Raw genomic sequence first — 26,746 nt, 5'->3', positions numbered from 1 at the left:
TTTCAAACCAATAGGAGAATGTATATTAAACAAAATTTACACATTTAATAAAAGAAGAAAATACAAATTATTTTTTTTTCAAATAAAAATCAAAGCATTTAAAAAAATTATTAAAAATAGGAAAGCAAAGCAAAACAGAAAGCATTGATAATCTAAAACTGACTAAAAAACGCGACCATTTACATACAGGCAAAATAAAAGCACGATTTTATGTTGTTTCTAGTGTGCACCAGGAGTAAAGCATGCGTAGTATTCGATTACAGCTGATGAAAAAACAACGCGGTCATAGGCGGATTTACGGGGGTGCACCGCACCCCCAAAATTTTTGGTTGGTTTTTCAAAAAAAAATAATTTAGTATATTATCACCCAGAAACGCAGTTGGGGGAAAAAAATTCACAGCTGCTATACTAGTAAATTTACTTGAATCCATTGTATCACCACACTTTGCTAGTGCAAGAAAAGCATAACTGTGCTTTCATATTAAGAATTAAAGTAATTTTATCCATTTAAAAAAAAAACCCTAATAAATAATTTCATGCAAATAAAGAAATTTCTCTAACAATTTATTCAAAAAAAAAAAGGACTGTTGCAACAAACTTTATCAATGAAATCTACTCCGGAATCAACTAAAAACCAACGTTTTTAAGGTAATTTTTCAAAAATTTTTGGAGGGGGACCCCCGGACATTTTGCTGCAGTCAGGGCTCGATTAAGACATCGAAGGGCCCTAGGCCAAATACATTTTGGGGCCCCCCTGTATTTAAACTTCATACCTTTAGCCATTTGCTGAAACAATTTTGGCCATAGACTGAAGTAATTTAAGCCATTTGAGGGCCCTAGGCCACTGCCTAGTTGGCCTATTCAGTAATCAGGGCCTGCCTGCCATGCTGCATCCAGGGGGAGGGGGCACAAGATCGGTGACCCTCCCCACAAAATGCTGAGTTGATGTTTTTAAAAAAATATTCTTTATTATTGAATGGAGGAAAAGTTCTCATTTTGGGAAAACACAGTTACTTTAAGGAAAAAAAAAAGAATGTTGGGAAAAAATCTTAAAACGAATTATGTGCCTCCCCCCCCCCTCCTCGCACAATCCTCTTTCTTTCATATCTCCTCCCTTTTTTTTCATTTTTCATTTTTTTTAAATTTCGTTTTCATTTTTTCTATTTCATTTTAATCTTTTCTAATAGTGCTTAAAATTTTTCTTCTCCGAAGCCTCTCTCCAGCCGAAGTTATTACAGAGCATCTCAAATTTCGTTTATTGGGCTTCACTTTCGCAAAATTTCCAAGAAAGATCCTCTAATCACCTAAAAACATTGAAAATCATTTAAAATTGCCTTTTTGGAGCTTCAGTTTTGAAAAACTGCAGTGTCCCAAACATTACCAAATATGGTCTTACACTCATATGTTTAAGACTTTAATTTTGGAAAATATTCGAACAACGGCCTCTGACCCCCTTTCTCTAATATTATCAAAAGATTGTTAATGTTTTGATTTTTAAAACTACTATTTCGTAACATTTAGTAGGAAAATCCTTTTTTTAATACCATGGAGTATTTCATAAGAACTTCATTTTTAGGACTTCAATTTCAAAAAATTTCCAGAGAAGAGCTCCAGAACACCCCGTCTGGTAACAGCATCAAAACTTGTCCACCATAGCGTTTTTGGAACTTCAATTCTGAAAAATTAAAGAGGTAGTTTGCGGGGGGGGGGCGTATTTCTATCTGTTTTTCAAAAAATCGATTGGAGACAGTCCATAAGTATCATTCCTAACTCGAACTATAAATATGGACTGTAATCACATTTATAAGACTTAAATTTCTAAAAATAGCCTTGGAGCCCCACGTACCTTTCTCGCCCATAAAATATTACCAAGAACTGTAAAACTGCGTTTTCTAAACTACTATTGCAATTTTTTTCTGGGGCGTGAATGCCTTTCTAAACCAGAAGCTGAATTCACCCATTGCTTCTAACAACATCAACTTTCGTTGAAGACTTTCTGCAGTTTGAAATGTTAAGAATTGCCAATCCCCTAATATTACTAAATATGGTTTACATTAGGGGTGCGACATCGATGTTTTACTTTCGATGTTTTTGGACCATCGATGTTTTGGTTTCGATGTTGATGTTTTTGCATTTTAATGAAAATTATCATAAAATTTGCTCCAATTTTCTCGCTAGGTAATTAAGTTTACTTATGGAGTTGCCAAAAAAAAAAATCATTTTTTTTTTTTTGCACCCATTTTATAAGATCAATTTTTCTGTGCAGAGGATGATTTTTGGGAATACTACAAGACAGTAGAAGATTGTTAAAGAGTGAGGTAGAGAGGTCAAAGCTATTGGGAGAACCTGACACTGGTAGTCTGATGCCAGAACTTGCAGTCTATTTCAAGGCTCTAGTTCTTAAACTAAAGGAAAATCCTATACGTTACTACGGTGAAAATTATAACTTTAAAAATTCAGAACTGGTAAAAGTTGCTTTAAAGTATTTGATAGTGATGGCAACGTCTATTCCATCGGAAAGAGATGTTTTTCTGACTGGCGGGATAGTCTGCGATAAGAGAAATGCGCTTCTGGGGAACAAAGTAAACAAACTTCGTTTCTCCAAACTGTCAACACCAATATTCGGAGTTACTTATCGATTTCCCTCACCAAGTCGTCCCTCTTTTACTTACAATTTGTGTTTAATTATTAACTAACAGTACAAGACATATTTCTTGCTCTTAAAAATAATTGTTGGAATTAATTTTGTATTTTTAAAATAATTAGCACAACTTTTTCTCATCATTCAACTGACGGTAAGTGCTATGATACACTTTTTCTTAGATTCTTTTTTGATGTAAATTTACTTTTAGTTTCATTCAGTTTGAAAATATTTCCCTATTACTATAACTAGTTTGTATTAATCGGTGCTTGTCTTATTATCAATTTTTGTCCTACTATAATACGCAGATGTTGCGAAATTATTCTTATAAAATTATGTTTATGATTTGAGGTTCAGTATTTTTAATACATTCGTACTTTTTTTTTGTATTGCTTAAATTATTGTAGTATATTCAAAAATGAATGTTATACCAAGGCTTCACTCGCGTTTAATTTTATACGCGTTTAATTTTTGCCATCGATGTCGCACCTCTAGTTTACATCGAGTTTTTTAGACTTAAAAGTGTGCGCCGCCCTAAAATTACTTTCTGATTTCGCCACTCCCTTGTTACTCCGGGAATATCCCCCCTCCCTCCAGATCCTCGTTACTGTTGCACCCCCAAAACTTTCGGCCTAAATCCGCCTATGAACGCGGTCCTTTTAAGACTTGACTACGGAGAGATAGCGGATAAACCAGAAGCGGAAACGGAATACTTCATTTGTAGTTGGTATGATCGGTAATATATTTTTCTAGCGCTGTCAAATTAATAATACTCCTTTAAAGAATCGTCAGAGCAAAATGAATGATCTATGACTGAATGACTATGATATAAGAGTAAAAATGGTCGATGATTTTGTTAGCAGGTAGCTATTTAATTTACTTTTAACTCTCTCCAAAATGGGTTGAAATTAGTAGCAGGGATAAAATTTTGCCGTTTAAATTGCCATAAAAGTCAAAAATAGTTGATTGACACAGAGCAGCCGTAAAAACCAATAGAACTAACCATAAAAAGCTGGATATTTCGTGGTCAAAGAGTACCTGCTCCAGAAAGTAGATACACCTCTATATTGGTTTATAATCGTCTGTGAATAAACTCTTAAATGAAATCTGTTATTATGTCATTATAGCTCATCAAAAGTAGAGATAAAATATATAATTCGAAAGTACAGTAAAAACTCATTATAGTGAATGCCAATACAACAAAACAATCGTTTCAACGAACTATATCTTCAGTCCAATTTTAACTGCCATTACAGTGCTTGATATCCATTACAACAAACTTCCGGTTGCAACGAACAAAATTGGCGGTCCGTTGAAGCTCGTAATAACTGGATTTGACTGTACGTGCAAAATGTCTTGCATGATTTATAGTTTTGAAGTCAAAGTTTTCAAGTTTTGGCAAGAACTTTTCCCACATGAAAATGCCTGCATTATTTGTCATTGCATAATTTAAAGCAACTTGCTATCGTTCGAGACTTGATCTCGTTCTGCATTACATGCAATTATTATGTCTGTGAGAGCTTTCTTTTTGTCTTCTACACCTTCTTCTGTGTCACTCGTGAGGAATACCTGGAAGATGAAACAATATTATTTTCGTGCAGAATTCTAAAGATATTTATAAGATCCACATGACATATCAAGAAAACTTTAAATGCTTTAAAATTTGTAATTATTTGAGGCACATTTAAATAAAACTCTTATATAAAGGGTTCTTTGTTTCAACAGCTTCATTAGCCCACTTTCGCGTTAAAGTTCATAAAAAGTTAATAAAGATAAGAAAGAAGGCTTAATGTATTGTAAAAATATCTTTAAAAAAAAGAAGCAGTAAAAAAAAAAGTATTGAAAAGGAAAAATTGGAAATTGGGGTATTTGATGCGTGTCTGTCCGCCTTCTCCTCGTAATAATTTTTAATGAGCATTCTGATTTAAAAAAAAAAAAAATTCTCTCTCTCAGAGGGGTCAACTCATTCCTAATTTAATTTTTTGGTTTGAACAAACTGTCCTTCAATTTTGCTACTATTCATATTATTTTTACATTAGCTCCTACGAGGAAAATTAATACAGGCATAAATCTCGAACTATAACGTGCGTTTGCATCAAACAAAAGAGCTTTTGACATAAAATGTGTTCATAAAAGGATTGTCGATTGATTTTTCAAAAATGTTCTTTTGAATATTCAAACATTTTAAACATTAGTGTCTCCGAAAGAAAATCAAACTTTATCGAAAAAGCTGAATAAACTAAAAATTATTTTTTAGCGCTGAAAACCGGGAACATTTCAGAGATTCTGAATAATTTTAGTGTTTTATTTACAGAAGTAGAAAAAAAAATAAATAGAAACAAATTCTATTTTCCTCAGACGTCATATTGACATTATGCAAATACGATTGTTGGGATGAAGTTTTTTTAAATTTTATTTTAAAGTTTAAATTTCAACTTTTTGAATTTGGCAAGAGTAAAAAAAAAAAAAAAACTCTGGATCTGAAACTCTTTGTAATTTTCATCCGAAAGAAAAAGCTGCAATCGATTTTACTTTTGATAAAAATTTATTATTTAGATGAATTATTTTTATTTCTATTTATTTATTTACTTTCATTCTAAACATGCAGTTATTTATCAAAAAAGTTACTTATTTTTGGCAAAAAAAAATCAAACCGCTTAATTTTTTTATCAAAAAGAGCTGCAAACGAATTAATTAAAATCTTTACTAATAATGAAGCTGAAAGTCTCTCTGTCTGGATATCTGTCCGGATCTCTGTCGGTCAGGATCTCTGTGACGTGCATAGCACCTAGACCGTTCGGCCGATTTTCATGAAATTTGGCACAGAATTAGTTTGTAGCATGGGAGTGTGCACCTCGAAGGGATTTTTCAAACATTCGATTTATTTTTTTTCTATTCCAATTTTAAGAACATTTTCCCGAGCAAAATTATCATAAGATGGACGAGTAAATTACCAAGTTATCATAACGTGGAACCGTAACATGAGCAAGCCAATTGGCAAAAAATTCATCACACATTTGTAAATATACAGGCGAGCCAAAAGACCTTTTAATTTTCTACTATCGGGCAAAGCCGTGCGGGTGCCACTAGTAAATATATAAATAAAATAAAAACTTATCTACAAACATTATTTTAGTTAATTTATTTGTTTGAGCAGTCAATATTGCTCACTGATCTGGTAAACGTCATTTAATCGTCGTCTTTATGACTGGTAGATACGAGTCATGAAACCTTTTTTTAATTTTATTGAACAGCACCTAATAAAAATCACGGAACCATGATTTATATGTTGAAATTCATAAAAAACTCATCCCTGTTTTTTTGCATTTTTTTTTTTAAATTCTTTCTATAATTTCCTACGGTTTTGAAAAATTAATCATCTTTGAAACTTTACCATAAGAAAATTACGTCATATTTATAACACAATTCTAACACAGGTAAACTTTCACCAATATTTTTCCTCGTATAAATATCCAAAATTAAAAAAAAAAAAGCTCAACACATTTTCAAAACTTCAATCTATCAATGCATCTATGAATTAGGAAAATATTTAATTTTTTTCTGAAAGTTATTGCTGTTGTGTGTCAGCTATGCCGGCTATTTGAGGGGGGGGGGGGGGGGTGCGCTGCTTCACTTTTCCAACTGTACCGTAATTTGATGCAAGTTCGACTTCCACAGTACACACATGCAATAGAGACCCGTTTAAAGGGTAGGCAACCATTCACAGCACAACAACACATTCACACGAAGGAAGGACAAGGACAGAAGAGAGAAAGTACGTCCATGCCCGAGCCGGGATTCAAACCCGCACCTTCCTGTCGCAGTCAGACTTCTCTGACCACTAGACAAGGCAGGCTTTTTTTTTTTTTTTTTTTTTTTTTGCAGGTATTTAAGTAATTTTTTAGAGTGTTTGAAAGTACGTCATTTTATATTTTTAACGTTAAACGCTTCGCTACATTAATTATGCATGAGGCTGTGTTACGCTAACATGGCCACTTGGTGAGATTGGCAATAAATAATGGAGATGATGGTTTTATCATACATTTTACTTACACTATTACATATTTTAATTGGTCTTTTAAAACGGTTGTGTTGCAAAGATTTTTGAAAATGCGTTATAACCACGTTACCGTAACTCTGCCTACGTAACAATTGAGCACATCACCCAAATGTAAATTATTCTACTTCATAGATCATTTATATTTTGGTGATGCTTCGTGAATTGGATGGCTCATTTGCCAAATCGATTAACTCCATCAAACAAAAGGTCAGAAAAATTATGAAGATGATAGTGTTATCCATAGGAGTGAATAGGCCCTCGTGTTACATTTTCTTCCATCACATGGTCAGAAATGTACTGAACCAAAACTGTAATGTAAATTCACATGTTAACGGTACATTGAATTTCAGGGAAAAAAATATTGATTTAAGTAGTTTTATAACACTTTTATTTCCCGATCTATTTATGACCACTTTACCCCATGGGGGGGGGGGGAGTGGTCATAGCATGGGGTAAAGTGGTCATAGTTAAAAATGGATGCAAAACCATTATAAATAACCTTAATATTTGTAGATTTCGGTTATTTTTATAGTTCCAAGTATATGCACAAGTATATGTGTGTATGCACGAGTATATACGTGTCGTGTAAACATGAGTAAACACATTCATATATGAGGGGATACATGTATCAGGTATATGTATGCGCGTGCCTACTCAAGTATATACGTATATACATGAGTATATAAGCATGAATACGTGATTACCTACAGGAGCGTATACGTGTCTACACGAGTATATACGTGTCACGTGTATATACGAGTATATACGCATAAACGAACGTCATACGCGCGTATGCACTTGCATCTCGGGTATATACGTGCATACTTGCGTGTATAGTAGACGTATATACGCAAATATAAGTATACATGCTTACATAAACGGGTATACACGAGTTAATTCGTGGATACATCCACTGCGTCTTTGGTACGGGTCTACCCTCGCATATATATATATGGAAGCACAAGTACATACGTATGTATACGTGTAAACCACGATTATATACCTGTATAGACGCATATACGTACTATTACGCGCATACACCAGTATATATATGTATACACCAGTATATACCCTTACATACATGTATATGCCTACAGAGTGCATCCAAGCTCTTGGGCAAAAATCTAAGGGGTGTGAGAGGGAAGGATAAGAAGTAAAGAATCATAAGGAACTTATGGTCGTAGACGCGCTACATGCACACAAAGCCGAAAATTGATGGATGCAAAATAGGTCACGAATTTGTTGCACAAAGATGATTTTACCCAAAGTTTTAGTTTTTAAGAAATATTTAGAGCAGTTCTTTAAAGTTACGGTCTGTAGTAGCTCTAATACAAGCATCGCAACAAAGACGCAGCGACTGATGAAAGTTTTTCATAAGTCTTGTTATTGCAACAGAGAGTGATTTGTGATTGCGACAGATGTAAAAAACAGCTGAAGGCCGCAAATTTTCATTAGTCGTTTTAAAACTTTCTTAAGACCTCAAATGTTGTGTAAAATTGTCTTTGTGTAATAAACTTCTGACCTGTTTTGCATCCATCAGTTCCTGGCTTTGCGTGCATGTAGCGCGTCAGCATTGTGTTTGTGACCATATGTTTGTTCCTATGGTTCTCACTTCTTATCCTCCCCTCTAACACCTTTTAATAATTTGCTCAAAAATGTAAACTCACCCTGTATACTTTTGTATCATATGCTTGTATGTAAGTGTCTACTTGAGTACGTACGCGTATATACGTGTCTACATGAGTATATAAGTGTTCGAATCTATACGAGTGTAAAGGAAAATATACGTGTATATATGCATAGAATGTATATATGTATGGATAAAAAATACTTGCAGATGCCCTTATACGTATTTATTGGTGCATTTATGTGAATATATTTATATACGTGCCTACACGAGTATATATACGTATGCATACGCATATACTCGTATATTTAACCTCGTTTACTGTAAAAACAATGCACATTAAGTGAAATTAATAACTAATTTATATTTGCCTTATACTTAAAGATTAAATGACATTAGAAGAACAATATTCGTTAAGCCTAATATTATGACCACTTTACCCCATCTTACTTAAACTGTTCTAAAAAATTATCTAAAATGAATTCAGATAACTGCTAATGAACAAGAGTTCTTGAGACATGTAGGAAGCGACCTGTGCAGTTAATCTGTTCATAATTCCAGCAAACGAAATTTCCCAAGCAAGTTAAAAAAGGTGTTTAGATTTTTAAATTTTTCAAATTCCCACATACTATTTTTTCTTACCAAATCAAGTTTTGGCATTTGTGAAATTTTGTGTTCAAAATGTAGTTTCTAACTATCCTACTCGAAAATAAAATTTTCATATTCATTCGAACATTTATTTCCAAGCTATAGTCATTTATTTGGCGAATGACCACTTTACCGCATTGACCACTTTCCCCCACCAGACCCTATAATTTTTAATTTTAAATTAAATTACTATTATTATACATTTTTACCATCGAAATTCTAAAATATTAGCTGCCCAGTATGGCATGAAAACTGCTTTGACTTAATTAACTTGTTCATTCATTTATATTTTACTTATACAGATTTGATATTTTGTGTTGGGAGAAACGCTTTTCTGTAAAACTCTTCTGTCACTTACATATCTCCAAGGGCGCCCATATGGGAGGGGGGGGGGGGGCTCAAGCCCCCTTTGAAGTTAGAACTTCCTTGCTTTTAGTACTTTTTTCTTTGCAAAAATGTAAAAAGATTTCATCTCCAGCAATTAATAAATAAGTTATTAAAAATGTCAAATTTTAATAACTTTAATCTGCACTGAAATCGGTTTCTATGGGGAAATATCCTGCTAAACCATGGGGGAAATATATGAGCCCCCCTCCCTTAAAATTTTGCATATGGGCGTCCTTTGCATATTTCTATTAAAATTGTATGCTTATATATTCGTTAAAGTAACTGGATATTAAATGTTCCTAATAGAAATCTCATCGATGTCTACAACTTACTGAAACATAATGTCTCAGAAGTAATGTTTGCTTCATGGCCTCTTCTGGTTTTGGTCGTGCCCTGATTGTTACACTTCTCATAGGATATGAACTTTTTTTTGTTTCTTTTTCTTGCATTGAAAAAAAAAAGAAGAATGGGGTTGTTTCCGAAATTTTAAAAAGTTTTTTTTTCTGAAAGAGCATGCTCAAAAATATAAGATTTAACCATTTTTTAAATAATTTGACAAAGTTTAATATTTTTTAACAATTATTTTAATCGGTGCGCAGATTGAAATTCTTTTTTTTACGCTTCTGCACATGACATCACAAGCGATGAAATGACGTTCACCGATACCATTAGCGCACAGGGCAAATTATCATAACCTGGCAACGCGATTGACAACAAAGCATAAACATTTAGCACAGCAATAGAGTAGCACGCCAAAGTAAATCACTTGTGATGTCATAAAGACCACGCCTTATTTCCCAAATCTGACATTAAAAAAAAAAAAAAAAAACAGTTTGGAAAATAAAAAGTTTTCCTGGCTCCATGTTTTTTTTTTCTTTTTTTTCTTTTTTTTGGCTTATTCTATCACTTTCATTGACTACAAGTAGTACTTTTTACTGAAGGAAACAATTCCAATGTAGGTGACCATGAACAAGACATCAACAATGGGGTAGTTTCCTTCAGTCAAAAGTACTACTTTTAGTCACTGAAATTGATAGAATGAGCAAAAAAAAAAAAAAAAAAAAAAACAGTCACAAGTGATGTATTTCGGCAAGCTACTCCATTGGTGCACTGAATATTTACGCATTGTGACAAAAAAAAAAAGATACCATTAAACAATAATATTAATAGCAATCATAATGAGAATTTGAATGAAGGCTTTTCTGAAGCAAACATGAAACTTTTTACTATCATTATGCGCTGTAATATTTGTATCTTTTTCTAATAATATTCTATTTTTTTTAATATTAAATTTCGTCAACTTATTTAACAAATGATTAAATCTGATGTTTTTTAAGCATGCTCTTTCAGAAAAAAAAACTTTTAAAATTCCGAAAACAACCCAATTGTAGCTGTTTGTGAACAAGACAGCAATAATTCTTCAATCAATCTCATTGATAAAACTTGATGCGAACCAACAAAGTTCAACATCCATGTACAGATTCATTACCTTTTGCTTTAGGGCATCTTCGTAACTTGGTGGCAATGAATACGGTGGAGGACTATCCCTATCCATTGACATAATTGGTTCTTCTGGTATCACTATTCTACCTTGAACAATGTATCTTCGCTCAATGGTTCTACACAGTCGGCTGGAAAAAGAATAACTTAAAAGAAATTCTGGGTTGTAAAAGTATCTAGAATGTTTTTTTAAAATGTCTATTAGAAATAAGGAAGGAACTGAGAAATTGCAAAAATTTCACGTGATTCAGCATTGATCAATTTTAAGTCCGGATGATCAATTGAATATTTCAATACCATGTATGCTAATCCTTGCAAACATACACCTGTTGCTCAAGTTTTTGATGTTGTACGTAAGCTGTAAAATACTGAACGAATAGTGTTTCAATAAGTTGAAGTTATTACAACTTTATCTACTGCATGTCTTCACCTTCTGCTCCACAGTTTGGTACTAAATAAACTTTAGTTTTTATGCAGGGTAACGACAATGGAGGGAGGGGGAGGCGGATGTCCATGCCTAAAACTGTACTGTTGACATTTTTGAGGGGGGAGGGTGATTTGAGAGGTGTTTTGATCTCATTTTTGGGGGGAAGGGCTCTGTAGCATTTAAGAGGGTGCAACATTGCCCTTTGTAGAGATGGGCACCCTTTTCTTAGGCGTAGCATTATGTTTGCTTCTTTGATTGAGCCAAATTTTGCGGAATAAGGTCAGAAATTCAAGCAAAGGAATGAATGACATATTCTCTGGTACCTATCAGTCAGCATATTTTAAAATCTTGACATTCTGAACTCGTTCACGTTGCCCAAAAAGCCGGCTCATTGCAGATACTTCAAAATCTCGAAAATAATTATTCCATAAATAAAAAATAACTCTTAAAAACAAAAACCCGACAGCATAAAAACTAAAAAGAAGATAATTACAGCAGTTTAGAATGTTATTAAGTACTACTGAATAACTACACCATTAAAATAGTTTTGTAATCGATACACACATAAGACAAATCATAAAATCAAAAGCAGAATAGAAGGATCAACAGTCGGGGCCCATTCCCTTTTGACCAATCAAGGAGCCCCGTAAATTTGAATGGGCCCCGACTGTTGATCCTTCTATTCTGCTTTTGAATTCATGATTTGTCTTATATGTGCATCAATTATGAAAAAATTTCAATGGTGTAGTTATTTAGTAGTACTTAACAACTTTCTAAACTACTGGGTTTATATTTTTTTCTTTTTAGTTTTTTTTGGTTTTCACGCAGTCCGTTTTTTTTTGTTTTTATTTAATAATTATTTTTTATTTTACACTTTTTAGTTAATTTTCATTGACTTAGTTATTATGATTATAAGACGGTAAATTTCGCAATCTCGTCATTTTATTGAGAGAGTTTATATCGTGAGGATTATTAAGTAACTTGCAGAGGTCTAAACTACCGCTAAACTCGGCTTAAAACTACATATGCTTGACCTTTATCAAAAATGAGCGAATTTCCACAGCTTTATAAGCAGCCTGTATAATTAATGATGATGCGAGTTAAGAAAGATCAACCCCCCCCCCCCCCGGCAGTCAATTTTTCTCACAAAACTAAATAAGCCCGCCAAGAAAGTACTCGCGAAACTCAGTCCCCTGAATCACGACAAAAACAAATGTAACATGTTAGATATGAAAATCGAATTACTAGACTTAGTGAACAAAAAAAATTTGGTAGCGAAAACGATACCTGCATTTGTCGCACGCTGTGTCGCATGCAGGTAGCGTGCGACACGATCCCGAACTGACAATATGACGACTGATTGTTGATATGATGAATTTTCATTACTGTCATGTATTTAGTGATACTCTCGAGGTTAAGACAAATCGATGGACGTAAGAATCATCAAAATTGGCCAAGGCGTTTAGCCTCTACAACGCCACATAGGAATAAACATACATACATAGACTCATCAACACATTACTCTCCTTTGCGTCGCGCACGCGCAGTCGGGTAAAAAGAGAAAACAGGCAGATTATTGCATATAGAATTTCGAACCTCTACTCCTTTCCCAATGCGAAACGGGAAAGCTCAGAGGAAGAATCGGTCAACTGCAGGTTGTAATGTAAAAGGAGGTTATCAGAAATTCCTATCCCTGGTAATAAGCCGGATCATTGATTTTTTTTTTTTTTTTTGGAAATGAGCACTATGTGTTGAAAATTTGAGGGATCTTTATAGTTCTAAACTTTTTTCTTTATTTTCAAAGTTCTTTACATTTAAAGCACATGAAAAGGAATACAAATTAAGGACAAGACGTTTTGAGCTTAGGCTCTACAATTTGTTAAAATATGCGCTTATGCCCTTTCTCATGTCATAAATGCTGAAGTTTTGGGATGTTGGTGTATAGTCTACATTTAGGAAATTTGTTGCTGAGTGCAATGAACAACAGTTTCTGGTTGATCTGAATGAAAGTTTTCAGTTAGAAATAGCCAAACTCTTCAGATAATAAGGGGCAGTTTGATTGAATTTCTTGATTACTTGATTAGTTATTGATTTTTATTTTTGTTGATGCTGACAAAATATTGTTGCTTTTAAGGATAATCATGACTGATATTAACGTCAAAATACAAAATATAACAGGAATATTATCCATAAAATTGCTTACTAATGTCTTGCGTAGAAATAATAAAATTTCCAAAATAATTTCAAGTCTGGGAAGTGTAGAAATGGATATATGTGGGTTGTATGAGAGTACTTTGATGCCGAAGAATACACAGAGGTTTTTTTTTTATTCAAAATTTAAAAAAATGACAAAGCGTTTAAAATTTAAACTTATAGTCACAAAATAACACTTTTATGTACGAATAAATTTTATTATCGTTTTAAAATTTTCAAGAGACATATTTTACAAAAATGTCAAGAAATCTAGAAGAATTTCTTACTTTAGTACAACGCATGTGACCAGAAGACAGAGCATGAAACAGATCAAACCAAAGAAAAAAACTGAAGCTGGTACAGAAAACAAAGAGTCAAGATCTGAAAAAGAAAAAGGATAGAAAAAGTTTACTCATTAACTCAAAAGATACAAACAAAGCTTATCATCTATTTGATAGTAAATAAATATTTAATAATATTAAATAAATAATTAATATAAAAAGTGACTTAGCCTTTAACTAGAAACAACTAGTTAAAGCACAATCACTAATAAGAATTTAAATGCGTATAGTAGCCTCTGTCTCACAATTAGCTGAATAAAAGAGATTGCTTCATAAAAATCGAATTTCAGCAAATTTTTGCACTAGAATTTTTTTTTTTTTTGAGCAATCACGATTGCTTATTGCTTTCATTTGACTGTTTTTGGCGTGCTGTCATTTTATTTTCCCACCGCCACCCTCCGCACCATCACCGTGGACCGGCTCCTCACGATGCTGCTCCCCTAGCGAAAGCCGTCTCCAGGTTGAATCCATGTCCTACACACACGCGCATACATACACAACTACACACACACACACACACACACACACACACACAAGCATACATACACCTACACACACGCATACATACAGACACACATACACACACACACAAACATACATACACCTACACACACGCATACATACAGACACACATACACACACACACACACAAACATACACACACACATACACACAACTACCCGCACATTCATGCCTGCACACAGACACAAAAACACATATGCCTACACACACATACGCATACCCCCTACACACACATACGCATACTCCCTACACACACATACGCATACCCCCTACACACACATACGCATACTCCCTACACACACATACGCATACTCCCTACACACAAACACACATACCCCCCCCCCCACACACAAACACACGCCTACATACACACACTCGTGATTGCGAAAAACATAATTTGAATTCAATATGTCAAAATTCAAATTAATTTTTTTTCTTTCTACCCTCTTATATGTTTTTGTTGTTGGTCAATCCTTTTGCTGAAGAGTCACTGAAATTATGCAGCCAAGGGAACAGGGGAGGAACTCAGGAAACGCATAGACGGTCTGACGGTGACAAACCAGTTTGAATTTTACTTCAACTCATAGAAAAAATAATAATAAAATCACAGGAAAAAAAATATTTCCTAGCTTTTACGTCAAATAAGAGCGACATGGTTTAAATTCTTGCCTTGAAACGTTGAGAAGCATAACGTGAAATCTCGAATGCACGAATTTTCGTTTTAGGGGAAAACTGGGTAATGATGCTCAGTGAGCAATCCCATCCACTCATATCTCCCCAAATACCATTGAAAGCCTGCAATTAGTATTCTCATTAAATCAAACATCATTCATAAATCATCTCATTATATCAAGTGTCTAGTAAGGAGTCATTGTCCAGAGGTGCCCAAATGGGTGGGGGGGGGGGAGTCATGGCGCAGGAGTGCGCCTGAAATTCAAATTTTTAGGAAGGTTGTTTTGAGGGGTATTTTTCTAATTTTTAGAAAGGGGGCCCTAACTTTGAGGGGGGTGCGCCCTTGATCTTAGGGGGTGGATGTGCGCCCCTGCATTGTCGGAAGTAAACTATCGGCAAACTCACGTTATTGTTTCAAACAAGTTTTCAATTGGATTATAGTTAACTCATACATACATTTCAATTATAGCTAAAAACGATAACATTGAATGTAAAAAATATGCGTGTATTTGCAGTAGTAGCAATGCATGGAGCAGAAAGCACCGTTATGTACTGTGGATGATCATGCTCGAAAGTGTGTTTTTTTACTTCCTTTTACAAAAAAGGAAGTATTGTATTCGCGAAAAAATTTTCACTCAAAAATCGACCTGAATTTCAATTTTGCTCACCCCCCGATGAATGTTGAGTTTTTTTTTTTTTTTTGACTCGACCACACGTGGATAAGTGCCTAAAAACACATAGACACGCGAAATATACTTTTGACGATTCCCGAGTTAATTACAACGAGTTTTCTCGTGAAATCTGTATGTACGTATGTATGTATGTGCGTACGTGCGTATGTACGGATATATGTCGCATAACTCAAGAACGGTATGTCCTAGAAAGCTGAAATTTGCTGCGTAGACTCCTAGTGGAGTTTAGTTGTGCACCTCCTATTTTGGTTGCATTCGGGTGTTTCTAAAGGGGTCTTTTGTCTCTTTTTGGGGGACATCATTATTAATTTCGATGTAAACTCAAGTGGTGTTATAATTTGGCGGACACTTGGTGACATATCACCAGTCTTTTGGTCGCCGTTTTGTCACCAACTTGGCGGCAAATTTGGCAATTTTTTATTTATTTATTTATTTATTTATTTATTGGTATCAATTTGGCCATTGTTGGTGATATTTAGAGAGTAAACTATTGAAACACATTAAAATTGCCAATAATGGGGAAATGACATTAAATTGGAGTAAAAGGAAGTCACGTGATGCTCGTTTTTTTTTTTTAATTACTGCTCAGCAAGAATTTTACTTTCGGTCTCAATTTAACCGGTATGTTCCTGTTCCAGATAGAAACGCGCTGATGTGTGCATCACATGACTTTCTTTTACTCCAATTTAATGTCATTTCTCCATTATTGGCAATCTCTAAATATCACCAACAATGGCCAAACTGAAACCAAATTTTGAAAAGAAAAAAAATCTCTAAATTTGTCGCCAAGTTGGCGACAAAACTTGGCGACCAAAATACTGGTGATATATCACCAAGTGTCCGACAAATTTTAAGACAACTTGAGTTTACATCGCAATTAACAATGATTTTCCTCCAAAAAGGGGCAAAAGACCCCCTTAGGAACATCCGAGTACAACCAAAATTGAAGGTTCACAACTAGACCCCACTAGGAGTCCACGTACCAAATTTCAACTTTCTGGAACACCCCGTTTTTGAGTTATGCGAGATACATACACACATACACACATACGCACATACATACGTACATACGGACGTCAAGAGAAAATTCGTTGTAATTAACTCGGAGGTCGTCAAAATGGATATTTCTGGTGTGTGTACGTTCCTAGGCATATATCCACGTGTGGTCGGGTCGAAAAAATACTCAACATTCATTCGGGAGTGAGAAAAATGGAAATTAAGGCCGATTTTTGAGTGAAAATTTTTTCGCGAATACAATACTTCCTTTTTTGTAAAAGGAAGTAAAAATGGTGTTTGGGGCTTGGTACTGCACTGAGAAAAAAAAACCTGGCTGACATCAGATCGTTACATCGTAGAAAAATGTAGCACTTGTGAGGTTGTTCATCCAGAGTATCTCTGAATTGCTTAGCACTCTTGAACATGCAGCTAGTCAGCGATTTTCTGATAGGAATGTGAAAAAAAAATCTTTACAGTGATCTTCATAACGTAAATAGTTTGCCTTGCCGAGCAGGATCATGTCGGCCTAGTTGGAACCGAATAAGAAATTCTTGAACCGTAATAAACGGACCACCATTTCGAATATGCTCTTCCATAACACATGATGATGCTCAGTGGCGGTGGTTTTTATGGTTAATTTATTGAGCAATCACGATTGCTTATTGTTCTCATTTGACCGTTTTTGGTGTCCGTGTCTTTTTCAACTTGGACCAGAAGCCTTTGCAGCACCACCGCCCACCGTCCTCTGCTGGCGGCGCGGCGCGGCTGCTCCGGTTTTGAGCTACCCGCTTCTCCTGGTCGGAGGGGTCCATGTCCTACACACACGCACGTTCACACACACACACACACACGACTTCGCACACATACCCTCACACACGCCTATGTGCATACACACAGGTCTACGCACACACACAATTATGCACACGTAACCGTCCAGGAGGAGAGGCAGGCTTGGGGGGGGGGGGGGACAGGAGCCGTTTCTAGAAACAATAACTCCAATGAGTAGGGTCCTGTCTCAGTTCGTGACTGCGAAAACAATAATTTGAATTCAAAATTTCAGAATTCAAATTAATTTTCTTTTTAATTTTATTTTCCAATTTTGAAACCAAAACTAAAGATTATTAAAAAAGCATGCTCTATCAAGCGTTTGAGCACAATGAGGTGGTTTCTTTCAGTCAAAAGTACTACTTTTAGTCACAGAAATTGATAAAATGAGAAAAAAAAAAAAAAAAAAAAACATGGAGTGAGAAAAAACTTTCATTTTTCCAACGTTTAGTTTTTAATTGATTTTTTTAAATATCCGATTTTATAAATAAATCGTGGTCTTTATGACGTCACAAGTGATGAACTTTGGCGCGCTGAACGCTTACGCTTGTTGTCTACTGCGAATCCAGATTATGATACAGTAATTAAGAAGCGATTTAAAAATTGCGCTAAACGCTTGCTGTCAACCAAATCGTTGCCACAACATGTGAGTAAAGGAGCGAATTAAATATTGCGCTCCGTGCTAATGGCATCAATGAATGGCATTTCATCACTTGGGATGTCATGTGCAGAAGCGTAAAAAGTGAAATTGAATCTACGCATCAATTAAAATAATTGTTGAAAAATATTAAACTTGTCAAATTGTTTAAAAGATGGTTAAATCCTGTTTTTAAACATGCTCTTTCAGAAAAAAATACTTTTAAAATTTCTGAAACAACCCCATTACCCTCTTCCATGAGCGGTATAACCCTTCATCAGTGGTGAAATCAAATAGACAATAAGAAAATTTACTAAAACTTTTAAGGAAATTTGTTAATTGTAAACTGTTTCTTATACTTTGGAGCTATACTTCATAAAACAAAATATTGACTTAGTGCGTAAATTTGTCTAAGATGTTCACGTTTTCCCATAAGTGAGCGTCATTCCCCTGCTTTAACTCTTACCATAAAAAATCGAAAAAAGTGCCTTATTTTCGAAAGTTTTTTGAATTAATATTTTACGCGACCTTCCCTAACTAATGCATTTCCTATTTGATCGCGGTAAGTGTGACTGATTCGTCAGGGCATCGCGCGTGCTTACACCACACACAGACAGGCATTGCATTTTATTTGTGTAAAGTTATCATCAGTGCTACTCCACATACGCCGTATACTCTCAAACTTTTTAGACACATAGCGTATACCCTCAAGCTTCAAAAAATTTCATATTATGACATATTATGTATATCGCATTCACATATTGTGCGTAATGGATTACTGGGAGTATACCCTCGGAAAAATTGATGGGAACATCACTGGTTATCATGTGAATTGGTTTTCTTATAATTTCTTCGTTTTCTCTCATATTATTAACATGGGCGCCCATATGCAAAATTATAAGGGGGGAGGGCTCATATATTTTCCCCATGGTTTAGTCGGATATTTTCCCCATGGAAACCGATTTCAGGACAGATTAGAGTCATTAAAGTTTGTCATTTTTAATAACTTATTCATTAATGGCTGGAGAAGAAATGTTTTTACATTTTTGCAAAGAAAAAGTACCAAAAGCAAAGAAGTTCTATTTTGTAAGGAGGCGAGGGGGGGGGGGGGGGCTCGAGCCCCTCGATTTCCCCCCAAAATGAGTGCCATTGATTTTTAATTTTGTCTAAAGTTCGCGAGAAAGTGAATAAACGTGAAATTCTTGATTCATTGTCAGTTTGATAAGAACTACAAATGCTGTAGGGATCAAATCAATCGCAAGCCTATCATCAAGCAGCCAATAATCAAGCAGCTTTATTTATACGAACATATCTAATCAGTCAACTGAAAAGCTTAAAACAAAAATCATGTTGCACTTTATGGAACACGTGAACTTTTAAACGTGAATATTATTAGTCATTCTGAAATCTCTTTGTCTGAAACAGATAACTTATGTTATTGCTGTTGACTGAAAAATTCAAATGATAAAAGAAAAAATGAAGAAGAAAACAAAAGATCATTAGTACAGTTCTGGAAAATGCATGCAGCTTTGTCAATTGAGATTTTCAAAGAGTTTTCATAAATGTTCAACGCAATTGTGAGCATTCTTGATCACTCGAAAAATATTGAGGAGGCCAGCGGCGCCTCGATCTAAAATTTTTGGGAGAACTCTTGAATTGCAAATGCATATCCAGTTTTGTTAAATCACAAAACACGAGCATGCTTACACATCATTCGTAACATCTAATGAGACAAACATTGATTAAAACCAAAAAAAAAACGAAAAAAAGTATGACTAAACACAACTTAAAAAACGAATAAAAAATCTCAATGTTACAATATTGTCTCCGCTGAACCTTCAGCAAAATTTGCCAAATAAGGAATTTTTGGGAGGTCACAGTAACCTCCCATCCGAGTGCCCATGAAGGCGGCATCCTATTTCTCGCCTACAACATTTGGGCTGCCTATCAGACGGACTAATATCACTCCTTAGATTTTACTTTCTTCTGTTTTTCTTATTTACATTAGAAAGTATTGGATTAGTGAAAATTTCTTCATTTCAACGGATTTACACGCTTTGAGGTTAACAGAATACAAACTGACAATTTTTAAAAAATGTGTCTGTATATATGGACACGATTTTCATAAACTCTGGCTCAAAAGGCTCTGACAAGTTAAATTCAGATGAACTGAGGTCTAAATGATTTCAGTTGCTAAATTAGCGGTAAGGAAAGACGGTTTGCGTTGCCGATAACGATAATTGACGTTTCGAATCAAAGAATTTCTCCTCTTTCAACCCAAACATATTTGTAAATGAATTCGGCCAAGGTCAAGCATATTCTTAACAGGGTCAAGCTATACTGTTTCAAATCGAACAAAATTTGGTACAGATACGTACCTCCATGGAATGGCAATAAATCATTTTGGCACCAAACGCTTTAAGGAGGGGGGGGGGGGTGGAATTGACTAATTTCCCCGTTTTTCGCGCTATATCTCAAGAAATAATGCCAAATTGAAATTGGTTCATAGATAGATCTCAGAAGATACAAGGGCAGATTTCATTTTGGTGCCAATCGGTTTAAAGGGGTGGTGTGATCGAACGTTTTTTTTTTTCGTTTTTTGTGACTGATAAATCTCAAGAGGTAAAGCAAGGAAAATGCAAAATTATTTCTGGTAGAAAGAGCCATTTAATGCCATTTTCGGGACCCTAAAATTAAAATTCGAACGATTCGGTTCTTTTTTGGAGTTCGAAAATCTCCCTACGTTCCTTCTCGGGTGTCCAAGTACCTACCTGCCAAATTTGGTCGCGATCCGACGCAAACTCTGGATTTGTATAGGGAACATACACACATACATATATTCTCTGTTTTATTTATATATGTAGATTTAATAAATATGTTACTGTTGATAAACTGTTTGTTTAATTTTTCACGTAGAAGCTGCAATTCTGCTATGTTGAAAAATTTCCAACTCAATCAGCATTCTTCACAAGCAGGGTGGTTAAAACGTACTCGTACATTTCAAATTTTGATAGCAATTGAAAGAGCAAATTTTGTACTTAAAATTGAATTTGTTGGGCGATTTTAAGTTAAAATAGAGCTAGATTTGTAACAATGAGGTCGTTTCAGAAAATTTAAAAATATTTTTTTCTGAAAGAGGATGCTTCAAAACATAGGATTTGACAATTTTTTAAATAATTTGACAAAAGTTTAATATTTTTTAAAAATTATTTTAATCGGTGCGCCGATTTAATTTTCTTTTTTACGCTTCTGCACACGACATTACAAGTGATGAAATGCCCTTCACCGATATCATTAGCGCACAGGACAAATTATCAATACTGGCAACGCGGTCGACAGCGAAGCGTTAACATTTAGCGCGGCAATAGAGTAGTACACCTAAATACATCACTTGTGACGGCATAAAGACCACGCCTTTTTTCCAAAATCGGACATTTACAACGGGCCTAAAAAACAATACCATTCACTGATGCCATTAGTGCAGAGCGCAATATTTAATTCGCTTCCGAATGGGGTGTTTTCCGAAATTTTAAAAGTATTTTTTTTCTGAAAGAGCATGCTTAAAAACATAGGATTTGACCATTTTTTTAAATAATATAACAAAGTTTAATATTTAAAAAAAATATTTTAATCGGTGCGCAGATTCAATTTCCTTTTTTACGTTTCTGCACATGATATCACAAGTGATGAAATGCCATTCATTGATGCCATTAGGGCAGAGCGCATTATTTATTTCGCTTCTGCACTCACATGTACTGGCAACGATATGGTTGATAGCAAACGTAAAGCGTAATATTTATTTCGTTTCTGAATAATCATAACCTGGAAACGCAGAAGACGGCAAGCGTAAACATTCAGCGCGCAAGTGGAATAGCGCGCCAAAGTTCATCACTTGTGATTTCATAAAGACCTCGTCTTGTTTGAAAAATCGGATATTTAAAAAAATAATAATAATAAAAATTAAACGTTTTGAAAATAAAATATTTTTCTCGTTCCATGTTATTATTCTTTTTTTGCTCATTCTGTCAACTTCAGTGACTAAATATAGTGCTTTTGACTGATAGAAACAACCCCATTATCATAACCTGGAAGCGTGGTACACAGCAAGCGTAAACATTCAGCTCGCCAGTGGAGCGAGCGTCTAAGTTCATTACTTGTGGCGTCATAAAGACCCCGCCTTATTGAAAAATTGGATATTTTGAAACAAATAATTAAAAATTAATCGTTTTGAAAATAAAAGATTTTCCTCGCTCCATGTTTTCTTTTTTGCTCATTCTATCAACTTCATTGACTACAAGTAGCACTTTTGACTGATGAAAACAACCCCATTCTCAATTCAGATTCTGAGGCTAAATTATAACTTTAAATTAAAATCTTAAGGCTGATTGCGGAAATTTCTTTTTCTCAGACGATCAAAAAAAAAAAAAAAATAATAATAATTTGAATTTTGACATATTGAATTCAAATTATGTTTTTCGCAATCACGAGTGTGTGTATGTAGGCGTGGGTGTTTGTGTGTAGGGGATATGTGTGTTTGTGTGTAGGGGGTATGTGTATGTGTGTTTGTTTCTGTGTGCTGGCATAAGTGTGTGGTAGTTGTGTGTATGAATGTGTGTGGAGGGGGAGGGTATGTGTATGTGCGTGTAGTCATATGTGTTTGTGTCTGTGTGCAGGCATGAATGTGTGGGTAGTTGTGTGTATGTTTTTGTGTCTGTGTATGTGTAGGTGTCTGTATGTATGTGTGTGTGTATGTGTTTGTGTGTGTATGTATTTGTGTATGTGTGTAGGTGTATGTGTGTATGTGTTTGTGTGTGTATGTGTTTGTGTATGTGTGTAGGTGTATGTGTGTATGTGTTTGTGTGTGTATGTGTGTATGTGTGCGTGTGTAGTTGTGTATGTATGCGCGTGTGTGTAGGACATGGATGCAACCTGGAGACGGCTTTAACTATAGGAGCAGCATCGTGAGGAGCCGGTCGACGGTGATGCTGCAGAGGGTAGCGGTGGGAAAATAAAATCAAAGGACGCCAAAAACAGTCAAATGAAAGCAATAAGCAATCGTGATTGCTCAAAAAGGAAGGAACTCAACAATTTTTCCATTTATCTGTTGCCATTTTGCCTATTTATTAACAAATAAAATTCTTATACAATTGTTTTTTGAGCAGAGAGAGGTTTCTCCGACACATCAGTCTTTTCAATTTTCTCTCTCTCTATCTCTTGGGTTCTTATTTCGCTTTCACTTTTAAAAGTTATCGTAATTTAATTTACGTAACACGGCTTTGCGCTATCTACCTCGAAAATAAAAGTTGCGTCACGAGACATATGTTCAACAATCAGAATTAAATAAAAGAAAAAAAATAGAGAAAAATCTTTCGTCAACATGCAGAAAACTTCTATTTTGTGACTCAAAATTTAGATTTAGACCACTTTGAATTTTTTTAAATTCCAAAACATCAGTCACTGTCTTTAATAGGCGTAAACATTCCGTTTCACGAATTTTCTCTTCCGTGCCAAACTTGGTAAAAATCCGACGCAAACTATGGGTTTGTTCACGGGGCATTTTCTCCCCCACAGGGGAGCGAAACCCCTCCTATGTGAATTCTTGAGCATTAAAGGACCTCTGCCAAATTGGCAAAGATTCGGCATAAACTGTGAATTTGTATTAGGAACATACACACATCCATTTTTACTGCTCAGACAACGAATTGCGCCAGCCGAAGCTGAAAAGTAAAAAAGAGATGCCCCGAAGATGCCAAATCTTGCTAAACTGAGATTTTAGATTTTGCGCAATATCCGGACATCCCTAGGAAAGATACAGAACAAAATGTCGTGTTTTCTACATCACACTAGTTTCTTTTCGGAGTACAATGTTTACTACATCAGCTGAAGATAATGGTTCAATTAAAGGCATAACTACCGATTCTGAGTGTATAGTGTCAGTTTAAGTAATGAACAACACTTGGTGGGAACTGGAATACCATCGTGACATTCATCGATCTGGAAAGAGTGCTCACATCAAAATTTACTGACGTAAGTAGTTCAATTAAACTTTTTATATATGTCTTTAGAGTGTGTTGCTGCAAGCACATATACCGAATTGTAGTAGTTTTTGTTCCATATTTGTTTATAAACCGAAAACTACTTTATGATCACAATGAGTGTTCAGCTCTCAAAATCCCTTTCTGTTCAAAATATTACGATAATTTTTATATGCGTCAGCGGGGTAAATATTTTCAAATGATCTCGTACGTCGTACATCGACGAATTGATTTGCTCGTGAATGGGATAGTATACGAAGTTACATGTTGATCTTTGTTCAAAAAAGAGAAATAATAATAAAATCAGCGTTATGAAAGCAAAAAAGCGCAGGAATATTGCATATACTTTTTTCAGGGTTAGAAGCTGCCCTTTTTCATGTTGAGCTGTTTTGTTCTTTAATGACGTTGTTTTCATTACATACGTATACGATAGATATCTTATGCTGTTAATTTACTACAAACAATGTTAATGCAAAAACACTTCTTCAGAAATAATTTTTGATATTGTTCTTCATATAAATTTTTATGTATTTGTTCATGCCCAACTTTTAAACACAATAAATGTGTTTTCATACATTGTCGATGGTACTTTGCTGCTCATCTAAAAACATTTTATTTTTAGTAATTTATTATTTGAGAACCATCTTTTAATTCCCCATCACACATTTAAAACAGTTTAGTGTTTCACTTTGAATTCGTGTGCGATATGTATTATTTTACTTGTAAATAAAGAGTTCTAATTTTATATTTTGTACAATTTATAATTTTTTTTAGAGTGTTACCTTTCATCAATATTTCTATTTTCAATCATGATTATAGAAAGGAAAAAAATAAAAAAATAAATATCACTCTTCAATTTAATCACAAACTCATCTGTGGTCGTTAAAAATAAAAAGAACAATATAACACATTATAAAATTGTTTTAATAAATTTTTTATCAACAGCAAGAGTTTCCGTTGATTTATCGTACGTCAAACTTTCATAATGTGAGGACTGTATGTAGATGTCAAATTAGATATATTTATAAATACATAATACGAGGAAATGAGGAGCAAAGGGATGTAAGTGGCGAAATAAATAATTTGGAAATAACCAGTAACTATGGTAGGTGAACCTCTCCTCTCTTGGGGCAAGAGATAGTACTAGTAGTCCTGGTAGGTTCTGTTATACGGTATGATTTAGAAAAACTTTCCAATGAAAGTGTACCTAGGACCTTATCTTTAAACACGTTATCTCAAGACTTAAAACTGTCCACTTACATCCAATTGCTTCTCACTGCCTCATATGTATTATTAATATGACACAGATATTTTGATAGTATTACAAAAATAGATTATAAAAGTATATACGTAGAGTAAGTTAGTGTACAAGCACCAGCTCCCCCCCCCCCATGAGGGTGCACGGGAAGTATCAGATCAATGAGGCCTAGATCAAGAAAAAACATTGGATAGAAAATAAAAAAATTTTGAAAAAAAAAAAAAAGAACCGACTTCAAAATTGCTCTAAAAAGTGAAAAATAATTTTATTCTTTAAACACCATCGATAATGCTTTTAAACATATTTTTTGAAGTTGGCGCAAAAACAAAACGTAAAATCCAGTGTAACCACGCTTCGTTCATATTTTTTACAGAAAAGCATCCAAAGTTACGAACGAAACATTTATATCGCTATTCAAATATGTTGTCATCAATGCATAATGTATGTGATAGTGAAGAAACTGGTCCTGGTTAAATTTATAGTTGTATTTGAGTTATGGCTGTGAATGATTTTATCTATCGTTTTTGCGCCAACTTCAAAAATTATGTTTAAAAGCATTATCGATGGTGTTTAAAGAAAAAAAATTATTTTTCACTTTTTAGAGCAATTTTGAAGTCGGTTCTATTTTTTTTTTAATTTTTTTATTTCATTCTTTTTAGTGTAAATGTAGGTATTTCAGAAATAATATGAAGCTACCATCACGAAACTTCACATTTTTTTCTTAAAAATGCTCCATACTAAAAAAAAAACTATTGACACGCGTCAAACTTTAAGCGATTGGCATTAAGAACTTATCTTTGTTCCTCTCTGGAAATCATGCGTACTTAATTTAATTATAACCATTTAAGTATTACGTTTTTCCTAACTAATTTACATTCCACAGCATCTAAGTTGCTCATGATGCAATCCTGTATTTTCTTTACTTAGCTCCGATCATCTGTTATCGGCATAGATGATAACGATTAAAATACTACAGAGTAGTTGAGTCAAACCTAATGGTAGCATTGTGAAGGCTAAGCAGATCCTAATCACTGTATCACCTCGCTTCCAGGTTAGGTTTACCCCTACTATGGAGCAATAGCACTGAAGAAAGGAAGATTTTGATAATTCACATAAGGTTACTATAAATCAGCAGGGTTACTAAACTAAAATTATTTACGCCAAAAATGAGACGACAGCGCCAGATTCCCCATTATCGAAATATCCCTTGAAGAAATTTGATGCTTGCTTCAGAGAAGCCTTCATTCAAAATTATCATTACAATTAATGTTAATTAATGTTACTG

General features: G+C 34.5%; 1 protein-coding gene across 1 annotated transcript in view; it reads right to left on the bottom strand.

The window, feature by feature from the left end:
• Window positions 1-3,719: 3,719 nt before the first annotated feature.
• LOC129222691 (uncharacterized) overlaps window positions 3,720-26,746 on the bottom strand; it is a 43,216-nt gene continuing 20,189 nt past the window's right edge. Inside the window, exons 3-5 of the mRNA XM_054857223.1 lie at window positions 13,771-13,864; window positions 10,853-10,994; window positions 3,720-4,210 (exon numbers count right to left, since the gene is read on the bottom strand). Coding sequence (XP_054713198.1) covers window positions 4,091-4,210; window positions 10,853-10,994; window positions 13,771-13,864 — 356 coding nt within the window. The 3' untranslated portion in view covers window positions 3,720-4,090. The remainder of the gene's footprint in view (window positions 4,211-10,852; window positions 10,995-13,770; window positions 13,865-26,746) is intronic.

Source organism: Uloborus diversus, chromosome 5, assembly GCF_026930045.1.
Source record: "Uloborus diversus isolate 005 chromosome 5, Udiv.v.3.1, whole genome shotgun sequence".
Taxonomy (NCBI): domain Eukaryota; kingdom Metazoa; phylum Arthropoda; class Arachnida; order Araneae; family Uloboridae; genus Uloborus; species Uloborus diversus.
The sequence above is the reverse complement of the archived record's forward strand: the minus strand, read 5'-3'. Positions and strand labels throughout refer to the sequence as shown.